The sequence below is a fragment of the Notechis scutatus genome, chromosome 3, assembly GCF_049901735.1.
Source record: "Notechis scutatus isolate UNSWTSFEM ecotype Mainland chromosome 3, rNotScu1.2, whole genome shotgun sequence".
Classification (NCBI taxonomy): domain Eukaryota; kingdom Metazoa; phylum Chordata; class Lepidosauria; order Squamata; family Elapidae; genus Notechis; species Notechis scutatus.
Genome location: NC_142011.1, coordinates 57448722 through 57473030, shown reverse-complemented (window position 1 = coordinate 57473030; position 24309 = coordinate 57448722). Strand labels below are relative to the sequence as shown.

Here is a 24309-nt window from a genome sequence, read left to right as displayed (position 1 = left end):
TAACCTAATCTCATGTGCAGCCTCCCTTGAGCCCACCATGAATCTCTTTGGCAAGATGGGCAGCACAGAAGTTTAATAATTATAAATAAATGACTACTACTTGAAAATCAAACATTTTTAGATGATTTTGTCATGGAAGTTTTGTGTTTTGATTTGTTCTAACTGGAAACAGCAGTTGTTTCCAATTCTTACAACACTATCATAAGAAACCCACCAACTGTGATTAAGGATCTACATGACATATAGATAATATGACATAGGCATGTTTCTATAAGTCGCTGTAAATTGCTTACCATGTGGAATAATGTCATAATATGACATAGGCATGTTTCTATAAGTCGCTGTAAATTGCTTACCATGTGGAATAGTTTCTCTGTGTTAATTAAATTAGAATCCATTTTTCAGAGATGTTTTTAATAATTATTGCTTTCATGAAAATGTTCTGCCTACAGTGGACTTTATAAATCTTTAAAACTCACATACTATTTCCTCTTAGTTACTTATAACTTACCATATAAGTCATCACTACCATAAGGTTAATTAGCTTGTTCAAGAATAGTTTTCTCACATATTCTGATATTGAAGAAACAACATTTTAGCCTTATTCTGACTTCCCTGCATATCAAAATTAGACTATTTTAAGTATGTAAAAATGTACCTAGGCACCTGCTGAGAATTCAGAAGTGGGCTTTAGAAACACCACTTCAAGTAAACTTCAAATGATTTTTTGCAGAAATATTCCCACTCACTTCTATTATGTGCCATGAAGCAAGACTTCTGCCCGAGAAAGCAAAACTGTATGTGCTATCCCGACTGAAATGCCTATTCTGAGCTACAAAGATAAAAGCACAGTAACTTTCCCCAAGAACACAGGTGTCAAACTCACTGCATCACGTTGCCATCACATGATGTTTCATGTTTTCCCCATTCATGAAGCTGGGATGAACGTGGCCTGCGCATGATGCCTCTGGGCCACCAATTTGACACCCCTGCCTTAGAATGCTCCTGTCTTCTTTGATCTTGTATATTAAATGTATTAAGACTTTTATCCCATGTTTATTACTTTATAAGTAACTCAAGACAGTGAATATATATAATACTCCTTCCCCTTTCCATTTCCCCCACAACCACCATCCTGTGAAGTGGGTTGGGCTGAGTGTGACTAGCCCAGTCACCCAGCTTATCTTCCCAAAATGGGATTTGAACTCAGTCTCCTAACAAGGCCAGCACTTTGACCACGACACCAACTGGCTGAAATTGTTCTTTTGACTCTTATAATAGTTACTAACCATCTTATAAATGGTTTATAGTGTGTTAATTTTTGAATAATCACTACTATGCAATTTGTATTTTGGGCGGAACCTCTATCCTTTGCTGTTTTTGTTCTGACTCAAGGAAGGCAGAATGAAAGGTATTCTAGACTCGTCTCCACTGTAGCCAAGTGATAAACCACTTGATTCAGAGTCAGCCCTTCCCCCTTCTCTAAGAATCCCAATATCACCCTGCAGCCCATCCTTGCCTTACTGGTTTTTATCCTTCTCCCTGTGCCCTCTCCACTGTTGATTCCACATTGATTATTTGCCTTATTTGGCCTCCATCTCTGTTTTTTCTTTACTTTGCACTTCCTACTTTATCAACTATATGGCTTCTGCTGGTGGTTACAGAATGAAGCTGATAAACGTGTAACAACTGACAATAGTCGCTCTTTGTAGAATACTTACTGCAATTTTCATTGCCACATTCCACAAGTTAAGCTTCTGCCAGCCAGTTGTTTCCAATCCAGAAGAACATGTTGTGTCCTCAGAAGCATAATGTTGACAGAGGAAGCCAAGGCCTCCAAAAACTAGGCAGCTAGGAAGCATGCAAAGCCTCAAAAGAAAATTGAGAAAATTAATGGCAAAGCACAGCATAGAAAGGTGTTTATTTACAATGGCTACCCTTTATTTGGAATTGTAAGATGACCTAATAAAATGCAGAAAAAGAAGATGCTTCTGCTGATGTGGATCCTTGAGGAAGTGGGAGGAGGAGATGGAAAACCAGAAAAGGACTGTGGAAAACCACAGGAACAGTTACAAAGACTGCAGACCAATTCAGTAAGGGAGAAAGGAACATAAAATGATATAAATGCAGTGTGAATGTATGTGTTTTGGACAACTGAGAGGGAGAGAATGTAAGTTGGAAGCCAGACATAAGAAAAATACGTGCCGAGAGTAAGAGGTAAGCCAAAATATGAAGCATTAAAATTAAAAGGGTTCCCCTCATAAAGCCATTCTCTCACAGCACCTATTATACTCCATTCTATCAAGCTCTTATGATATAATATGTAAATATTTTAATATTGATATTCTATTAAATGCAGGAAAATGTGATTCTTCTTAATGATGTAGAGAAAATGGAAGGTAATCTTTCTCACACATACCACGCAGATACCCACACATCTATCTGTAGGGGAGTAGGGAGTATTAAAAAGCTGATGAGAGTATCAAAACAAGAGACTGAATCCAAAGAACAAACATCACCAAAATCTACAGAAGTCATATCAGAAGCAAAACCAGACATTTCTACTGACTGAAGGCCAAGGCTGTGCTGTATGTTGAAACAGATGTGTGAAAGCAAATGAAACAGAAAGGACTCCACATCTCAGACAGATTCCTAGCAAAGGACTAATTGCCCATGCAGCCTCCGATCAGGTTCAGTTTGGCCTACTAATCAGTCAGCCATGATTCCCAGAAAGAACCTGACTAGCCAACTGATATTTCAGTGTGTAGAAGGAAATTAATGCAGCCCATTACACGGACTGGTAGGAGCGAGGGATAGATATCTTTATGCTAGGGGGAAGAAATTCAATACTTCTGTTTCCAAAAGTGCAGCACATTCCTCACATTTCCAGCTTTATTCTGCAAATACTCCTTGAAATTCAACTTTGTTACTGTTACCAGAGCCAATATTCCATGTAGCCCAGGGGTGTCAAACTCGTGTTGTCACAGCGGCATTATGTAATGTATCATGACTTTTTCCCCCTTTGCTAAACCGGGCATGGGCATGGCCAGCGCGTGACAACATCTGGGCCGCAAGTTTGACAGCCCTAATGTAGCCAGTCATTTAATTTGCAAAGCCACAGCTTCTCTCAATTCCAAATTTTGTAAAAATTAGCCTACAGTAGTACTCTTAAAATCACTTAAGACTCTCTAAAATGTCAGTAAGCATAAAACTTTGAAGTTTAGCATTACAACCATTCATTTAATGGCCATCTGAAGTTACAACAGCACTGAAAAAAGTGATGACTGCTTTACATACTTACAACCACCATGCAGCATTCCCATAGTCATGTGATCAAAATGTGTATATTTGGCAGCTGGTTCATATTTATGACAGTTGCAGTGTCTTGGGGTCATGTGATTACCTTGTGACTTTTCTGACAAGCAAACTCAATGGGAAAGCCAGATTCACTTAACAAGTGTGTTACTAATTTAATTGCAGTGATTCACTTAACAACTGTAGCAAGAAAGGTCATAAAATGGAGCAAAACTCGCTTAACAACTATCTTCTTTAACAACAGAAATTTTGGGTTCAATTGTGGATGTAAATTGAGGACTACCTGTACACCACACCTATGTAACAGTGTAAATTACAAAGCAATATAGTCTATTTATATTCATATCTTAAAAGTTTTTTACAATTTTATTTATTCCATTTGTATTGCTGTTGTAAGAAGACTTAGAAAAATTTCTGGAATCTGTTTTCTGGGTGTTTATTTTTTATTCTGAAGCCTAGATTGTGCAAAGTAGAAGAAAAAGAAAATTACGTTTTGTGTTTTATGATCAACTTAAAAACTGATGCTAGTTTCTAATGTATAAAATATTCTCTCAGTTCTGTTATAGTAAATGCAATTAAACATGATTACGATTCTGTCAGCCTTGTCGTGTATGTAGTAAACAAAAAAAGTGTCTCAATTTTTTCTCCTTTGTTTTAAATTTCAAAACAGAAGCTCGGAGGATAGTCTGAAGTAAAAGCTTGAACAAAACTAAAAAAAACATAAGTAGATAAAATATATTAGATTTCATTCTTTTTTACAAAGCAGAAATGAACATTAGTAAGCAATCAGGCCACAAAATTTCAACGACAAGATGAAGAAAGACAAAATTGATTTTTATAACATTAAGTCTGTAAAAGGAAGGTATTTAAAAGAGAATATACACAAGCACAGACTTTTTATTATTCAGAAACGTTTTTCCTCTCTAAAATGTCCTTAATTTTTTAATGAAATCAATAAGCCATTCTTAGCAATCATTCATTACTTCTGATATTCCCTATGGATTAATTTTTATTTTATTTTGGATCCCAGAGCTTCTGCCACGTCATATTTATATGTTCATATTAAGGTAGTGTAATACCAATATACTGTACTGTACCCAGCTTCAAAGTGTAAAATGGAAGAAAATACATTTATTTTCCAGGGAGATTCAAACATACTTTAACTCTACATTTGAACATATACTCGATTACAATATATCATATTTTTCACACTTTTACATATAAGACACACTTTTTTTCCTCCAAAGTGGCTGGAAATGTCTGTGTGTCGATGCCGGTCCTTTGGTGAATAGCAGCTGGGCCGCCGCCACAGGGTCCTTTTTACAGTGCTGAACTCCGCCTCTTCTGTCTTTCTCACTGCCCGCCTCTTCTGTCTCTTTTCCGCAGTGGAGTCAATAGGCAGAGCTGGCACATGAGAGGACACCTATCTGTGATCCTCTCAGGCTCAGCCTGACTTTTTTTCTTGTTTTCCTCCTCTAAACCTAGCTGTGTCTTATGGTCAGGTGCGAAAAATATGGTAACTCATTTTTTGCTGAAATATTCTATTTACAACCCACTGTCTAACTAATGTTCCTACTTCTTACTTATTTTTGCCAAGTTCATTCCACAACCAGATTCTGGGAAAAGAGAATGTACAGATTCCATTTAAGTATGTTACTATAGAAGAAAATGACCACTTCTTCTACAGATGGACCCCCCCCAAAAAAATGTCATGGATGTAAATAACTGAAATGACCATGTTCTTTCTCAGTAATAAACGACAGAACACTTCGTAACACAAAGAACAATAAACCTTATATTTTTAACCAGTATGAAAGGGACTAAATTTAAAAAACTGGCCCAAAAATATTTTAAATTTACATGCAGTTAACATGATTATTCCCACATAGAGGTCGTCCTCAATTTATGACCACAAATGGACCAGAATTTCCATTTCTCAGCAAGGCAAGTTGTTGAGTTGCACCCAATTTTACAACCTTTTTTGCCATGGTTATTAAGCGAATCTTTGCAGTTGTTGTGAATCCTGCAGTTGCTAAGCGACTCCAGCTTCCCCTGTTGACTTTGCTTGTCAGAAGCACACCGGGAAGGTAGCAAATGGAGATCACATAATCCTGGAATGCTGCAACTATTGTAAACACATGCTGGTTGCCAAGCACTCCAATTGTTATCCTGTGACTGTGCGGTTGCTATGATGGTTGCATGTGTGTGGATGGGTTGTAAATTCTTTTTTTCAGTGCGGTTGTAACTTTGAACAGTCATTAAATGAATAGTTGTAAGTCAAGGATTATCTGTATTAAATATTATTCTGACTCTTGACTTCTTACAATCTAGTAAGTCAGAATAAAGTACATTTTAATGTTTAGTATGAACCAGTTGAGAGGGCTTTCTTAAACTTTAATTTATTAGATGCAATGACAAAAATGTCTCTTATTCCCAATGTTTCAATTGTTAGGGACACTGCCCCTGTCCAGCTTGAAGAACCAACTCAGGTGAGGCCATGAGCTGTTCTAGATTCAGATTAAGCCATTAACAAAATAAAGACGCTGTTAACACAATGGTCAGTAGGAAACTCCAAGCTATAAAGACATCCTATAATATGAACCTCTGGATGGAAAGTTGTTGGCAACCTGCTAGGAATACTTAATGCAATGAGTCATACTATATGACTCACTCATTCAACTCTTTGATTCTATTATCTGTAATTCAAAATCTAGTTGCTAGAAATATAACATTTCAATGTAAACTCTTTAACAGGATATATAATATGTATTTCAGATTATAAAACAGTATAATATTGTCCTGTTTTCAAAAATAGTACAGGGCATATTTCTGAAAGCTTTGGTTTTTTAATATGCTGTATCAATACTTTTAGTTTTTAACATATATGAAAAAGTCAATACACAAGTAGCCTAATTCCTTACTCTATCCTCTCTCAAATGTTCAGTGACTCCACTAATCCTTCAGGTTTAGCACAATATTCCAGAATAAATTCTAAAGAATCAATTATTATTTTATATTGCTTGTTATCTTTCATATAATTAAAACAGGGCCAAAATCTTGCTACAAAGTCATTTAAGTAATTATACAGATGGAGGATCATTCAGAATATACAAAGTGTTCATTTTAATAAATCTTGATATGACAAATTAACAAACTTACAGGGCTGTTAGTTAAGATATTCCTTATTTAAGCAATAACCAATTTTCTACAGTAAATACCATACATATTTCACCACTGAAAAGGGAAGCAATATGAAGAAGCAATAAGAACAAGTCACAATTCTTACGGAATTTCTATTGCTCATAGACAGCAATCTCTGCAAGTTAGATATATTACCATGATTAGCAGACACGCTTGATGCAGCATTTTCTTTCATAGAGAATATCCAGTTGTAATGACGTAAGTTTCACACAGAAGGAATAATTCAGCAATTCAAAAGAGGAGTTAATATAATATGGCTATGAAAAACTTTCGTGACTATTCTTTCTAAATAAGAGAGAAGGAAATTCATTAACTAGGATATCAACAAACATACATACAGTGAAGAGTAGAAACATAAAATAAGAAAATGTGATAACTTCCTAGTTTCACCGGGAATAGCGCTAATTGGAAAATTATTTTCATTTTTTAAACCTCAAAAACATTTATAGCATGATTCTATGACATGTATAACACAATTTTCAATGTAGCTTACTTCCCAAAGTAAACAACATTAGCACTGTACCCTAAATGTCATATCATCTCTCTAATGACTTACGCTTCATTACCTTGTATGCATTAAGCAGGTTTAGTCAATCCAACAAGAGCCAATTGTTGAGCTTAATCAAATCCTCCGCATACATGTATTATGTATTAATTTCTAATATTTATAATAAATCATACTGTCCACTACAACGCACCAAAAATAATGTATGAAGTAAAATTTTATTAAGACTCACTCTGTATTTTGTTAGTAGAGAAATAGAGGAGTATGGAAAAAAAGTCATACAATTTTAATGACTGTTTTGTTCTTGCTATGCAGAGTTTTAACAGAGAAATGGTATAAAACATTCATATGTGTAAATATAAAAGATGTCATAATATTTGTTAAACATAGTGAGAGAAAAATGATAATTGGGATTAAATACTTTTTATGTTAGAATCTGTTTCAAGATAAACTGTTCACCCCATCAAACTTATCCCCCAATTCACTAAAGATAGACAGGACGATGGAGGGAAAGGCCTGATTTGCTAAAAATAATTTTACTAGTGATAAGCACTAAATAATAGCTTTCTCTGTTTCAATTCTGAACCTTAAGAGAACAGAATCAGAATCTCAAAGAGTATGATGAGAGAAGCATAAATGAAAGAAGATTGGACTAGAAAAGTTTCATTAGTAAACCTTTGGAAAGGTTGCCGTCATTTTTAATGGGAAAAAAAAAGTAGTTTAAGGGAAAGAAATGGGAAGGCGTAGCTGATGTCTAACTCTTATCTAACTCTTATCATTTTTTCCTCTGTAAATTTCAAATACTTGTTTAGCTCATGACAAACACCAAGAGGTCAAAGGTCAAAAGCATAATATTTGAAGGAGTCATCCAGCCATTTAGGTATATATTATGACCACCATTTTGAGGTTAATTAAAATTATAAATGGGGTATAATTATAAATGGGGTATAATAATTAGGGTAATAATTACTTGGTCATACCCAAGACAACCACTTTCTCCATACCTTTGGATATTTGTGATAATGCACAAAACTATCCAATCAGTAAACATACATAGAGTTTTATTATATAGAATATTATATATTCTATTATATAATGTTATATATTGGATCATTGTGTGGCAATAAACCAACCCACAAATATTAACACAGCAGGATTTTCAGGGCTGCTACACCATCAATTTCAGCTCTACTACAAGGAACACAGCATTATACCATCTTGTAGTAGATGGATGGAAAACACCCTTGCGACAGAATGTATGGCAATCTGGATATTTTCAAATGGAAATGATTAGTTGTCATTAGGAATGCAACTTGGATTGTCATGCAAATATATTCTATAGAATTCAACATTGTAACTGATGCTCTACATTTCTGACAACCCTGAGAAAGTGTGATATCCTCACAAGAGAAATCCTACTTTGAGGGAAATGATCTGAATTCCCTAAAATAGTAATAATTAGGGTAATAATTACTTGGTTACTGCTTGGTCAGCTATTTCTCAGCAGTGCTGTGTTTCATTTTATTCAACCAGTTATTTTACAAAGATTTTCTACTTTAGAATTTATAATGTTTAATAGTGCTAGTATTTGAAGATAAACAAATACAAAAATTCCATGATTTCTATGAACTGTTGTTAGAGATTATTACGTTATTTTATGTAAAAATAATACTACAGAGCTCTAAATTGAGGCCTTGCATATTAACTTATTTGTTTATAAATTTGTAGCAGCTCATATTTTTTCCAAAATTAACATGGTAATAACAATGTCATAACACAAAATACCAAAGATGTTCAATGCCCAAAAGGGGAAAAAAATCAAACTGGTGATTTTATCAAAATGAAATAAAATAGTTTAATTTTTTTTATTTTTTGAACATACTTTTAAAAGACATATTACCTGAGGCAGATCTCCTCACTCTTAATTGTAAGACTGGTCCTGCTAACCAATATCAGGGCCCAGTATTCCTACTTTTGAATAAAAAGAAACTGAGACAAAAAAAAAAATACACAAAACAGCATAAACCACAAAAGCAATATAATATAATGCTCTGTAAGCCTAAGAAATTTCTTTTGTACAATACAAAAAAAATTAGGTCTTCTAATAGATGATGCCAGCCAAGCTAAGTTTGAACTTTACTGTTCAAACAAGTTCCTTCTCCCTAGGTTTTAAGATATGCTCTTAGGGTTGAAGAAAGTGGCTGGATTAAGAGTTCATCTTGCCCAAAGATAATAAATCCATAATTATTCATGCAAATACAAATACAAACACACAGTGGAAGGAAGGACAATAAATATTTAGTGTCCGTATGTGCCCCCTTCCCAGTTGTGAGAAGATAAACACAATGTTTATATCTTGCTCAGTGCTCCTCGGAGTCACTGTTACAAGCCCTCAGAGTTCCCCATAAAACAGCAATAAGCGGAGCCTAAAAGGAAATCGGGAAGGCGGGGGAGTAAAAGCTAAATCACCAGCGTTTCCCAAACAAATGAGAAATCTGGCCGTGCAGCAGAGATTGTGTTGGGAAACATTGAGAGTCTGAAACCACCCCTGCCCTCCCCCACAAATGATCAATTAAAAGCCATCCTTATGCCAAGGGCCAGCCATGGCCAGGCAAGCGGGCTGCCGCAAAGACAACGGTCCTCTGGATCAGTTCTGCATGACAATTGATGGGAAGGGGCAGAAGGCAAGGCCCATCCTCTCACCATGGTGATTAGGCATTCCAAGTGTGCAAGGCAGCCTCGGCACACATAAAGAGAAAGGGAAGCTGGAGACCTGAGGAGGCGAGCCAGGCCAGATGGTCCTGCAGCCGGCAGCACTGGAGCAGCTCACACCCAACTCTCCGCCACGTTAACGGCCCAAGCCTTTCTTTATGCCAACATCACAATTAAACAGAGCAAAATGGCAAGGAGGTTCAGCAACAGTTTGCTGAGGGGATGGGTGGCCACAATGCAGAAGGAAAGGACTCTGACAACCCGAGAAAATGTAGTTTACACTTCCTTACTAAAATATGGCCCATCACACAGATTCTTTTCTTGAGAGGTAGAACTAATTTTCTACATTTAAAATTCACCACAGATATGCATTTAGCCATTCTATTAGAGATACAGCCATTTCCATAGGATACCTTTCTACTATGTTTTAAAAAAAGACCTGATATTAGATCATGTCTAATACCTTTTTAAAAGATGGTTTTACTTTTCTTCTTTTAACAACCCTCAAGTACGGCATAAATTATTTAAAAAAAGAGTTCCTCAGCATGTAACTGTAAAACAAGCAAACAATGCATACATTTTGAGTGTTGGATGATTGGAATACACCCCCACCTTACTTTAGACCCTAGTGTAAACACCTGGTCAGCCTCTGCTCTACTGAGGTAGCCAGAGCTAAGATGACGCTTGAGTCAGTTGTCTAATATGCTAAGAGAAAAGAAAAACCAGAAATTAATACATTATTGTATTAATACATTATTGTTGTTGCTACTTGGAACTTAAACTCAACAGCACTTTGACTTTCTTAAATATTTCCATTGATTATTGAAGTGATTTCCAAAACCAATCCAAATACCGAGGCCTAATAAAAAATTGAATGTCTTCTGTGATATAAAACTGTAAGAAAAATTGAAGTAAGAATAAGGAGACAGAGTTTTTCCACCACCCCTAACAGTCTTAAACTGACCATTTCATTATGGGACATTATAAAAGAAACTGCTGCTGATAAATTGTAAGAAGAAAAATTGCAAAAATATCTAACATACAGTGTTTCATCCACAATAAACCAAACTTGAATAAGTGCAATAAAGGGGAGGGAACAGTTCAAATAAGCACAATATGTAGGCTCAAAATAAAGGCCAAGGCCCTTACAGTGCCAGTTCATTGGGGATGGGGAGCATGAGGTTGGGGAAGATTCATGCATAAGGTAATAAATTTTGAAGATCCCATTAACAGAAAGAAGAACAGTGCTTTTGCCAGTGGTACATTTTGGTGTACGTGATCCAGCTGTTGTTAAGGTCTCTCCACTTTTCTCTCCTGAAAGGACACACTCTGATTATTAGTCTACAAGGCCATCAGTAGGAATTAGAAGATAAAGAAACTGTTTTTTAAAAGTTACACTGATCTGTTACACAGAGATAATGTTTAAATCTATTGTACCTGGATATTAAGGTCAAATCACTATTTTAAGAATCCAATAGAATGTATCTGCAGATGCCTCTGTACTACACATGGAGTGTAAACCATCTTCCCCCATGTGATTAACACTCAGTGAACATATAAACATAGATACCTGGATAAAATATTTATCTTCATAAACAAATTCTTTATTCTTCAAGGCTTTTGTGGAGAACTCCTGTGGATTCTTTTCCGGAACACAGGGAAGGAGAATATTTACCATATACTGATGCACTGAAATATTCTGAGAGGCAGATTGTAAAATTAAGCTTTACATATATTCACAATGCACTTCCAACGTTGTCACTAATTTTGGGTAAACTTTTGTATATATAAAATGTAAAATCTGTAAATATAAAATCCACAACAGCTATGGTTCAACTCAATATATTACGCCATTTTTTAAAAGATCAAAACATATCCAGAAGGCAGTACTCAAAGCAATGTTGACTGACCAATGTAAATCTTAAATAACTTCTCACATGGGTAGGGAATCAATCTAGATTTACACGACTAATTAACAGAGATAAGACTCTTGTCTCCAGAGAATGTAGACATACAGTATTGTTCTTAGTATCTTACTAATAAAATGAGATGCCTGTATCTATACTTGTATAGTGATACACTTTGCCCTTCATTAAATTCCATTAGCTTTGGATGGCATTCCTTGTTTTTTTAAAACAAAACAAATACCTCCCACAGTTTCCACAAGTTCTAAGCTTGCTGATTTGTATTATTTTTTATTAAAAACAAATAGAGCAGTGAGTGAAAATGCCAAGTTCAAAATTATAAGAAACAAACAAAGAATAGAGTCTGCTGGTGCCAGACAAAGAATGTTATGTGTTGTGATTGAAGTTATTCACACATCATGCAGTCTGATCCCATTTCAGTATATGGAAGACTGCAAATAAACAGCCAAAATATTTTGCAGAGCGCCTCTTGGAGACATAAGGTTTGCTAATGCAATGATTTTTACTAGCTCCATTAATACAATTTTGCACATCAGTTTGTCTATATAATTGTTTCTCTAAAAAGTATTGTAGACAGTTGGAAAAAAGAAACCTTATTTCACAGAGAGGTTTATATATGTTATATGTATTTTAAAAAATTGAGACACATTTGAAAGGGCTAAATAGCTAGGAATTTATAAAAACCAATATGCCACATTTTCATTCATATGAATATGCGTGAATTCCTCTGGTTCCATTTAGAACAGTAGAATCATCAGAAATCTATCTCCATCCTCAGCCTCATACTAGAAACTATCAACAAATAATCTTTCACACATGAGTTATGTAGTTTTCTTGTTCATGATTCTGAAATATCCAAGAATATATGTTCTATGAAAAAAGACCTAAACATGCCAAGGGTATTTGAAGGTCATAATTACATATAACCAGGTTTGTTGCTCCTCAGATAAAGATACGTGCATATTTTTACAGATAAATAATAAAATGTCTTTAAAACTCATGATTGTTAACATAAAGCTTTAACTAGATGAAGTCAATATTCAACCCCAACACTTAACCTAATCATTGCTAAGTGTAAAACCTATTTTATATTTTACCTGGGCAGGCTGGTAGGAAGCCACTTTTGGTCTGTTTTTGTTGAAACCGAATTTATTTTTCATAGCAAAGAAAGGAAATATCAAGAATGAACAGACTGGAAGGTTAAGATACAAAAACCTATTTGTAAAATATTTTTTACTTTTGTTTGTAAAAGTCTATATATCTCCTTCATCCTTTAAATATGTTTTATGTGGTTCCTCCAAACATTATCTGAGAATTCATGAAAATATTTGTATAGAAAAACCACTAGAAAAACCCTAATTCTTCTGAACTGTGTCCACATTTAAACACATGTTTACCTCTGAGTCAATCACTTTCTAAACACTGTTCAGTGAGTTCATAAAATATTTGTTCATTTATTCCACTATTTAACAGGAGCAGTTAGCAAGATGAAGCAATTAATGCACTCTAAATATATTTAATTGACAGAGCCAGCATTTTGAACATGACTTCCAATATGCATAATCTGCATTAATTTCATATTTGTAAATTGTTATATTTACATTAGTAATGCATACTGTTTTAAATTATAAAACATCTTTACTCAGGGCAAATCTATCTTTTCTTACCTTTCAAACTTTATTATTATTTCCCCCACCTTTTCATACACATACACACGCACGCACACACACACACACACACACACATTTATTATCTCAAACATCAAAGACAAGAACATTTAGGTGGTTCTCACTCAACTAAGCCACACTACGGAAAAAGCTCATAAGCCTTAAGTGCAACATGTAGTTTTGTCTTTGAGGAAGCATTCCACACAAACACTGACATAAAAGACAAACTCATAGCATATTTCAGAACCAACGAGCGATGGATTTATAAAGCAGGTTGACTTTATGGTGACTTTTATTGACAAGGTGCGGAGGCTTTTGGCAGATGCCTCGTAGCACTGGGAAGTTAACACAGTGCCTAATTCAAGGAGACAGCCTGAGGAAGCAGCACAGACAGGGAGAGAGTGGAACTATGTCTCTATTACTCTCCTTGGTGTCATAAAGAAAAAGAAGAAAAATGGTATCCAACAGGGAACCAGGGAGTGCTCCAATGTTTTTTCAAAAGGGGCTGGAAATCCTTATTTTTTTCTCTCCATCTTATCACTTCTTCAAAAAATGGAAGAAAAGGGACAAAGCAGTGTGAGAAACTACAGAAGGAACTAATGGGAAGCAAGGGAGGGCAAACTAGCTTAACATCTAAACTACAGTATGCTTTGAAATTGGAAGAAACCAGCCTGACTCGAACACTGCCTTATCATCAATATATTAGATAAGTACTTCTTGATCTACTTTCCCCTAATGAGGTAACTCACGGCATTTAATAAAGAAGGGATTACTTGGAGAGAGGAATGCTCCAGTAGATCTTAGATGAATTGGGTTCAGCTTAGCTTAGTCTGTGAAATATTTTCACTTCTGGAATTCTACTTTTGCACTTTTAGAGGGTATTACAGAAAATTATTGTATATTAGTGCAAGAAGTTCACCCTGCGTGAACTTATGATATGTCTTAATTTCTCTGTTTTAACAACAGAAGTTAGATTAGTTTACTGAAGTCAAGTCTAATTAAAAAGAAACATGTTTTACACTAATATCAGGGTAAAAGAACTGTATTTTGTTACAACTGGCATCAATTACATAAGGACAGAGGTAGAAAATAAAGCTCACTATCTTCAAAAACTGAGTTTCCTGAAATAAATGTAGAGTCAGACCCCCTCCTACAGAAAGTTTCCCTCTTTCTGGAAGGTTGGCAGTTTTTCTGCTAGTTGGAACTCCAATCTAGCAGAAAAGAAAAATTATTTTGTCTAGATCTCTTCCTCTGCAATTCACTAATATTTAAAGGAAAATAAGGCCATATATAGTTTGGCCTCTTTAGAAACCTCAAGCATTCAGAAGCATTACCTGTTGAGGGTTTAATAGCCGAGTTAAACAAAGCTAAGGTACTTACATCTATCATTTCGGTCCTCTGGACTAGATGAAGTCTCCCGGTCTGAAATGAGGCCAGAGACAGCAAAGATCTTTTTTCCAGTATCATCAATTTTGAGGGAGCCGGGAGAGCCAGATGGAAGCTGGGCTCCAAATTCATACTCCTTGCCATCAGCATCTGAGAAGCGAAGGTGGGGAGAGTCGGTATCATGACAGTTCTTCAGGCGCTTGGCAGGTGTAAAAGCCGACTGATAACTCTCCCGGTCCTCAGTGGAGGCAAAGGGACGGAAGGCCCCAACACCACTATGGTTCAGCATGCTGATTGGGGTACAGTCCAGATTAGGGGGCGCAAACTGAGGATGTAGATGCAGTAATGAAGGTGGAAAATCACGGTTGGTGAATGCTCCAGGCACCCCACCTTGTCGGTGATACATAGAGGCAAAAGTATAGGAGCCATTGGTGAACGGGATGTGCACATCCTTGTCCACTGACACAGGGACCCCAAAGGGCCTGGGCTGTTGGCAGGGGATGGAAGCATCACGGCTGGCTTCAGCAGTGGAAGCCAGGACCATCAAGGCTGGAGATGCCAAAGGATTGGGAAGGTAGGAGGAGTTTTCCATCTTGAAAGCTGCCCGGTGTAAGTCCATTGGAGTCTCTTTTCTTGACAGGGCCACAAGGGAAATGGTCTTCCCTGGATGGAAAACAAAGCGATGTCTGGATGTACAGCTGAGAGATCTCACCGAATCCTTATCACCATTCCAAAACTGAAAAGACAAAGAAGGGGAAAAGAAGAAAAACACAGAAAGTTGAATTAACAGCTGGCAGTTGTTAATATAGCAAGAAAATTGTAAAAGACTAAGCCAACTTTCCACGTACTGTTCTTTTAGAAAGCCAATAAGCAAGTTCACATGTTACTAGAAGTGTCTCTGACTCCCTCTAAGGGTCTGTACAAGTCTTCCTCCTTTTTTTTTTACAGCTTTAGCATTAAACTTAAGATTCAAGAGACAGTCCACCCAAGGTAGATAAAATGTGGCACAGAAGACCTAAAAGCCAACAGAATCTGTGTCTTATGCTGATAATGCCACCTACTCTGGCCTTGCTATCCTCCTCTTCTGCCCTACAGAAGGATAACGGACCAGTGCAGATTCAGATCAAGCCACATGTTGAAGTGGGGGTTGAATGATTTGAACAAGAGTGCAGTAACTATCTCTAGTGACAAATTAAACATATATTATTCCTGCCAGACAAAAATACTGGAACCAAATATTCTTGGAATATGTAAACCTATGACTACAACATCTGAAAATATCAATAAAATAAATGAATACATTATTCAAAAATTATAAATGAAAATGTATATACTTCATGAATATACAAAAATATGAAATAGATGCAGTAGGGGAATATATTCCAATTGTGCAGATATGTATCATGTTTTGGATTTTCCATTATCCTTAGTGATGAAGGGAGAATAAATAATATGTCTGAATCATACATTTAAGCTATTCTTCCATTTTTTACAAAGAAAACAATAACGACATCAATAAGTCCTTGGCGTCCCTGATAATATTTGAAATTGTAATTAGTGGCTGTGCCATCTGATCTCTTCGAAGCATCTGCCTTTTAGTTTGAGGACAGTACAAAATGGATCAGTAGTTTTACTTCCTAATGTGCTCATGCTTAACTAGATTTGTAAACTGCCCTCAATATTCCATTAAGATTTAGAGGATAATTATACATATACATACATACATACATACATACACACACACTCTTTTAAAATTACTTGCAGAGTACAAGAAAATACATCTCATGTTCTCTCTCTGTGTATGTATACTTCCTTTATGTGCCTATGTATTAACAATCTTTGCTTCTAATCCTATTTAGGTTTGAAAACTCATTCCCCTATTATAATAACATTAGCATCCCTTTTGTTTCTTTTTAAATTTCTGCCCCAGCCATGAAGTATGCTAGAATTCACTTCACTTTAATATACAAAGGCTTACTTTAAAACAATATACTAGTCTTACAGCACTCAAAAAAATCATATAATAAAAAAGCAGTACAAAATGTGTCTGTTTGTTCCAGAAGGTCAGGCCTAGCAAATAAAACTTACTAAAAGGATCCCATTTCTAATGGAGTGGCTTTTGTATTATCTGAATGGCAAGCCTAGGTTAACAAACTCTATGGAATGCTTGCTACATCCTTCATGCAGTGCAGAAATAACATTTCCTTTTCTTCTATCCTGTATCCAGAAGTTTGACAGTATAGTAGTGTGAAAATGGACTGACATCATCTACTGCATTGACTTCCTTTCTTATACAAATCAGTGCTAAAAGATTAGAAGTATTTCATTAACATTTTTGAATCACTTTCACATCTTTAATAACTTTCATCTGAGTTTTAGCTGTGGGTGTAGACATGACAAGAGTAAACTAATCAGCATTATTTTGGTTGATCTTTCTGAACAATGAGATGTTTAAAGATAACAAATAATCCAATATAAAATCAAAAGCTACAATAATGGTAAAAGGTTATCGGAAATCTGAATATTTCTTTAATTTTAAAGCAAAAATGTATACATAATTTACCTAGGGAAGGAAACATTATCTGAACTGACATATGATAATCACAATCTCCAAGGAAATGAAAGAGGGTGAAGAATGTATCACTAATGCCACTATTCCTGCTTACATTAAATGTATTTAATGGAAATGATACTTAACACTCCTTACAGAATAGTGTAAATCGTTCCGGCTATCTTTTTCATTTGACAATAAATCAACATATTTTAATAATAGTTCAAACTGAATTGTATTTTAAAAAACTCCTGCATACTTTTCATTTTCCCCTTGTCTATTACATACCTTCTGTCATCACCTCATCCCATGCTATTATTCCCAATCACTGCCATCATTAGAAGCACATATGGATGAAGCTGCGGCAAGACTAGTCATAATGAAAATCTATCGTTAATGCACTCCCAAAGTCAAAATGTCATTGGTTTTTAAATATGGAACCCAAAATAAGAAAACTAACTGGCCTGCTTAATTAAAAAAATATGGATTGCAGGATAATGAGCCTGAAAAAATATTTTGGTGAACAGAAGTGAGTGGGTACAGACTAAGTAAGTAACTGTTACTTTTTGCCTCTATGCTGATTTTTTTTAATTTAGCATCCTGTGCAAATCCAGATTAAAATAACTCCAGCTATTGATCCGAGCAGTGGAATTGACATTAATTTTAGTTCACTTCTCACTTTGCAAAGGGATCAATAGGAAGTAATAACAGCTGACATCCTCGCTGAAAGGAAGAGAAAAGACAGTCTAGCGACAGAAATCGAAAAGCAACCAAATAAATCAGCAGATACTATTCCATGGCATCAGACAAACTCCAAACAGATTGCAAAAAGTCTTTGTTAAATTAACTAAAGGAGTGGAGGTGGCCAAGGGGGTGGAGATAAATCTATGAAGCTACATATAACTGTCCATTGGTTATCTCCGTTAGACAACCCTCTGAAGCCTATATTCCGATTTCCTACATTTACAAGTTTTCAAGTTGATGGATAAAAATATTTGAACATAAGGCCACCCACCCATCTGCATCTTTTAAAAGTACAAACTGCATCAATGTGAAAACAGAAACAATATCATAAACATCTAAACTTAGAATGAAATTTAGTATGTCAGGTGCAACTAGCAATTTTTTAAAGGAAGCAAAACTATGACGCATCATTCTAATCATTTATATACAGTAAACTGTATCAGTTTACTGTATATAAATGAGTTTTTAAAAAGGTCGTCTTAAACTACAGGTGGTAGCCTAAAATATATTTAGAGAAGACAAACAACCAGAGTTTTTAATGTAATAAATTGCTTTTAAATTCTTAATTAAAAGAGGTATTCTATGTTGATGATATTAGACTTTTATAATTTTTGGCTATTTTAAAATGTTTGGAATTAAAATGACACAATACAGATCTATGATATTTTTTTTCTGCTTATTGTCAAACATTAAAACTAACTTTATTTTTCATAAAAAGCACAAGCCTCAAAAAGATATTTGGAGGGTACCTTTAGATACTACAAGGTTGGGTCTCTTAGTGCTTCTTAATCACATAATTTTACAAACAGGAATTTGAAAATATGTTTGTGGTTAAAAAAATCCTAATCTTTACAAAGCAACCATTCCAGCTCTTGGGGAATTAAAGTGTTCATATGTGTTATGCATTAAACTAAACTGGATTTCCTCCTAATAAATTTCCAACAAATACGGTACCTGACAGTACAAAGAAAAAAATTCCCATCTTAAATTAAGGAATTCTACAGGTTGGCATATCTTGCCATTAAATATCTGGGAGACTGAGAGTTCTAAAGATAAGTACAAAAAGAATGCAAACAACTTGTAAAAAGGTGGGGGGGAGAGCTGGAGAAGACAGGGTAGAATAAAAATAAGAATCTCTGTGGTTTGAAACGCAGGCCACCACAAAAGTATGAATAACTATTTTTAAAAATATAATAGAAAATCGAGTCCCCAGATGTAACAGAAAAGCAGCTGCTTTGATTCGCTCCAATTTCTGGGGGGAGTCTCTTTTCCTGCAGAAAACTTGTTATTTCAGGAAAAAGAGAAAAGAAAACCTTGAGAGAAAATTAAGGTACCAGGCTTTGGCAGAGGAAAAAGCAATGTAAATGTACAGAGATTTTTCTTCCCAAGGCTATATAATACAACCATTGTTTGCCAACTTTACAAAAACCCTTTCCAAAAAAATCAAAGTTCATAAAAAAGGTATGAATGAAAAAAAGTAAAGATTCTCTACTGCTCTGACCTGTCAACAATCGGGATCTTTCTCCAGCCCGTCTCCAAAGTAGATACAGAAAATTCTTAAGTTTTCTCAGAGCTTAATGGGTGTGGGGTGGGGGCAACTACTCAAAACTGCTTTCCTGATCAATTGTATGTATGTATGTAAATAATATATATATATATATAACTGATTGGGCTTTTTATCTAACCATCTTCCCAATCCCTAGTTATCAACAGAAATAAAATAAAAGCGTCATTCAAATTTCAGCAGGGGAAAAAAAATCCCACTTTTATCTTACTTTTTCCAGTGCAAATTAAAACAGGTGTCTTTTCCAGGTTATTAGCCTTAGCACGAAAGAATGCAACTGATTTATATAGTTTTGAACAAGAGAATTAAAAAGGAAGCTTCCGATCTTCCCATTTCACTAAAAAAAAGAAAAAGAGAAGTGTCCCAGAAGTGTATCTGGGAGATACAGGAAATCAAAAGGAATTCCTTTTAATAAATTCACCCTGCCGTGCCCGGTCGTTGGTTTTTGGTTTTTCTTTTTAATAACCAGAAATCTCAACTGCTTTGCGCCTGTAAACTTCAGGACAAAACCAGTTCAGCGCATTGCAAAGAAAACGAAATTTTCGTCCCTTCCAGGAAACAAGTGCGGGGGAGGATATCTTCCCTCTGTCCCGATTTCTATATTCGGTTCAGGGTTTATTTTCTTTTTAAAACTACCAAAGCCCATCAACCGTGCGGATGACTCGAGTTGTTTGAATTTATTGCAACAATCCCTTCTCTGCACATTTCCTGTCTGGAAGGCGAAAGCATTCAACGCAACTCCTGAATTGGTCACTGCCTAATGATTTCATTGTGCTCAAGCAGATGGTTTTTATGCATTTCGATCTACAAGGTGAGGAATTATTTCCCCTTCCTTGCGACCTCTGTGCTGACTTTCCTGCCTCTTTCTTGCGACGGCGGCTGTATTCCACCAAAACCTCGAGGCTTTTTAGCTTCTGAGCTTTAAAGGCGCATTAAGTTTTTACTCCAGGAATCCAAACTGTTCGTTTTCCCTTTTCCCCATTTCCCTCCTTCCACGGCTTCCAAATGAGTTTGCGATTTGCTCGCTGTAGCCACCACGGCTCTCACCCTACACCACAACACCGCCTTTCGCTGTTTCTTGCAGGAAAAAAACAAACAAACAAACAAACCTGCAAAAACAGGCAAAGCGACTAAGACTTTGTCTCTTGGAGAAATCCGGGCGTGTGAAATTCTTTGAAAGAAAGGAAGTTGTTTTTTCGAAACTTCAACCTTTCATCCAAATTTTAAGTATCTGACGTACGCCGCAATTATCGCAACGAAAAAGAACTGGGACCAAAATAGGGACAAGTCCTTAATGGCTATTGGTTAATTGCCAATAATCAAAGTTCAAATGCGCGCCCGTCCTACAGTAAAACTGAAAGCGTTTGGGGAGACGGTGCCGATTGTTACGCGAGAGGTAGCTAAATGGAAAAAAAAACCAAACCATTAGGATTTATTTAAAATTATTAATAATTATTAATTCGTTCTTCCCCTAAGGTGCCCCTCCCGCTTGGTTTTGTTTGGGGAAACTGCTTTGTTGCATCAGGAGACCTTGAGACCTGCGAAAGTCGGGAAATACCTCCATGTGGTGGTATTGCCGCCTCCCTTAAAAAATAAATAAAACATCTAAATGTTGTTGGCGCTAATTGGGAACGCGCTGTTTTCTGTTGGATTTTGCAAGAATTCAACTCCGGCATCTGATCCCACCCCCTCCTGTGTGTACTATTACCCACCTCCTTCCTCCCCAGGAAAATAAAGAGCAGGACAGGAAGGAGGAGAGTTCTGGGATCAGGGCTAGGCTTCCGAGGGGAGGGAGCACCCCACTGATTTGATTTTTAAATGCATACTCATTAAGATTCCACTCCCCACATATATTCCCCCACAACACACAGACAGAAACCCACACACCCCTTCCAACATTTCCACCCCCAAGATCCGATAAGCAATGGCTTGCCTGAAAACTTTGTTCTGGAGAACGGAGCGAAATAAGAGACAAACTTGACTTGCAAAGTTTGACTGTTCCAAACATTACTGCCTTGAATTTTGCAGAATCCCTCTTAAGTACCAGGGTAAGAGGATTGAATCGAAACTCCGGCGATCGACCGCTGAAAAGTTAAGATACACGCACCTATGGAACCCACCCACCCCTCCCGACGAATGCACCGGTCCCCGACTTTCTATCAGCACCCCCTCCCTCCCTCCCCCGTAATTTCAAGATGCTTACCGTGCAAATTTCTCAGAAGGCGGCGTCCCCCTTTGATTCCGGGTTGGGGAAGGCAGGGTTCTGAGAGGTGCGTGGGGAGGAAAGCTGGACGCACTAAGCCCGGCGCGCGTGTGTAAGCGCTTTCGGCCAGCATGGGAGTGAGCGAGAGCCTGACACGGCGGCTGCTGAGAGCCAGGGAAGGCGCAGCGCTGCCGCTCGAAGCAGCCTCTAATCAGTGAATGAGCCTCCACTCTCTCAGGGATTCCTAGCCGCTCACACGCACACACACACGCGCGCGCTCGATCGCTCCCTCGCTCGCTCGCAAACACACCCGCACTCGCGCACACACACATATACACACACACATTGAGAGAGATACAGAGCCGGCCTGAGAACGGAATACATTAGGGCAGGGAGGAAGCTTGGGAAATGGAGTCCACAGCTGGAAAGCACAGCTGCTCAGGGATGAGTTGCCCTCCCGGACTCGGGCCGGTGGATAAAAGTTTGACTACAAGAAGGGTGACGGGAAAGGGTCTCTGCCTAAGGTTCACATGTTTCCTACACTTTTTAAGTTCGGTGTAACTATATTCTATCTAGAACCAAGGCTCCTTTCGCAGGAAATAGCTAAGTGGGCGCTGTCCTTCCTTTAAGCTGTCCTTCAATTTAAAATTGATTCTCATCCGCTTTTCCCTCCATTAACAGCTTTAGAAATAAGGACATTTCCCCCATGTGATGCTTAAATTGACTTGTAACGACAAAGTATTGTTAGTGTAGGCAAAATATGCATGGTTGAAAATTATCTGCTGAGCCCATCCCTTGTTAGCAATACTTTTCCCATACAGTATTTAAGTTGTTTAAACTTAAATTGTTGCTTAAATCTCCCGAAGTTCAAATACCCCTCTAAGTTGGCTTTATCTTAACTGTTTTCATTAACACAATATCCAAATATTCCAGTAAGTGTAATGTACTGTGTAATGTGCAGTATGGAACAACATTTAAGCTGTAAAAGATTATCATGACAATATGTTAAGCACAAGGACTTTGAAATAAGATCCACTGACTACAATTACATTTATTCCCTAGCAAATTCACAACTGCAATATCATTTGAGAAAACACTGATAATAATGTTAACAGAGAATTGTTTGTACACTGATCTTATAGAATTAGCAACAATTTATATTTACTACTACACTGGGTCATTTTTCATGTATTCCAGATGGCATTTCCAAACCAAATGGGCTAAATAGCTTTCTTCAACCTGATGCTTTCCAGATAAATAGGATTTCAACTGCTAGTATCTCCAACTACTGTGGAAAATGAAGTTCATCCCATATAGAAAAATTGAACCAAATGACCTTTAGATTTCTTCCAACCCAACAATCAGGAATTCAAGAAGAACAGAGATATAGACTGATGATGTAGGAGAGACTGGCTGAGTTGGGAGATGAGTCAAGTGGGTAATTAACCTGTAATCCCTATGTGGGCACAAGAGGCAAAGTCTGACACACACACACCCTTGAATGCTATTGAGCCTTATCTAGTTTTACCTAGGTATCACTGGGTGAGAAAATACTTGTATATAGGCTTGAGCAATAAAACAGGTAATTGATCTCTTTATGTGTGGATCTGGTTGATTGCGCCTGACAGATACTGATTTAAATGGAATCTATTTCCAAGGAAACATCAATTTATGAATGTTCACAGTTTCTCTCTTATATAGAAAATCAACATTATTTGCATAAGAACTCCAAGAGTAAAAGTTTGAGACCAGACTAACTGATGCTGATATTCAACACAAATTATGTATATGTACACATATGCACCTATCCCCAACACATGTACATACACAATAAACAGAAACACTATATAGATTCCAGATTTATTTGCTCAAAGTCTGAGAAGATAGAATGGTGCTCAAAAAGTAACTTAGAATCATAAACTAATTTTTGAGAGGCATTTGAATTCAAATACTTTCTATAAATTGTAGCACTGTTAGAAAGCAAGAGATGTCTGCAGTCATAACTGTTTTAATTTCAGAGTTGCTTAATTTTAAAACAATTAACAATTAATTAAACAGTGAACTACAAACTAGCCCACCACGATGTAGAGTACCATGACATACAAATCTGGTTTCTATGATCAGGTATTCTGAGTGAACACAAAATATTTGATTGAGAAAATCATAAGTAAATACAGGTAAACCTGATTTTGAAACATAACCAACAACTTTTAGTTTGAGAGAATAAATATATTAGGACTGTGCAAATTACTGTAAAGTTGCAAACAGCTAAGTAAACACCAAAGTCTAGGCATACATATGTTGAATAGCTATCCTGGTAGTAGTATCTTCTAATTATATAGATCAAATATTCATGAGTACACATGTCCAGAAGTTCCCAGGACCTTGAAATGAAGAGTCTTCAAGTGACCTGAGCTGCTTTTCACCTTTGTAGTGCAAATCCAGAAGAGTACTTAAAATGTCTCATTGGATGATCTGAGAGAGGGAGAGAGAAAACGAGGGAGAGAGATTTTACAAATCCTTACCAAAAGCAAGA

At 36.5% G+C, this 24309-nt stretch overlaps 1 protein-coding gene across 3 annotated transcripts in view; it reads right to left on the bottom strand.

Moving 5' to 3' along the window:
- The window catches only part of RNF220 (ring finger protein 220), a 305518-nt gene extending 283639 nt beyond the window's left edge, over nt 1-21879 (bottom strand). For all 3 annotated transcript variants that reach the window (XM_026665743.2, XM_087960155.1, XM_087960156.1), the window contains exons 1-2: nt 21774-21879; nt 14706-15447 (exon numbers count right to left, since the gene is read on the bottom strand). In XM_026665743.2, the coding sequence (XP_026521528.1) occupies nt 14706-15330 (625 nt within the window). In that variant the 5' untranslated portion in view covers nt 15331-15447; nt 21774-21879. The remainder of the gene's footprint in view (nt 1-14705; nt 15448-21773) is intronic.
- Nucleotides 21880-24309: the final 2430 nt, after the last annotated feature.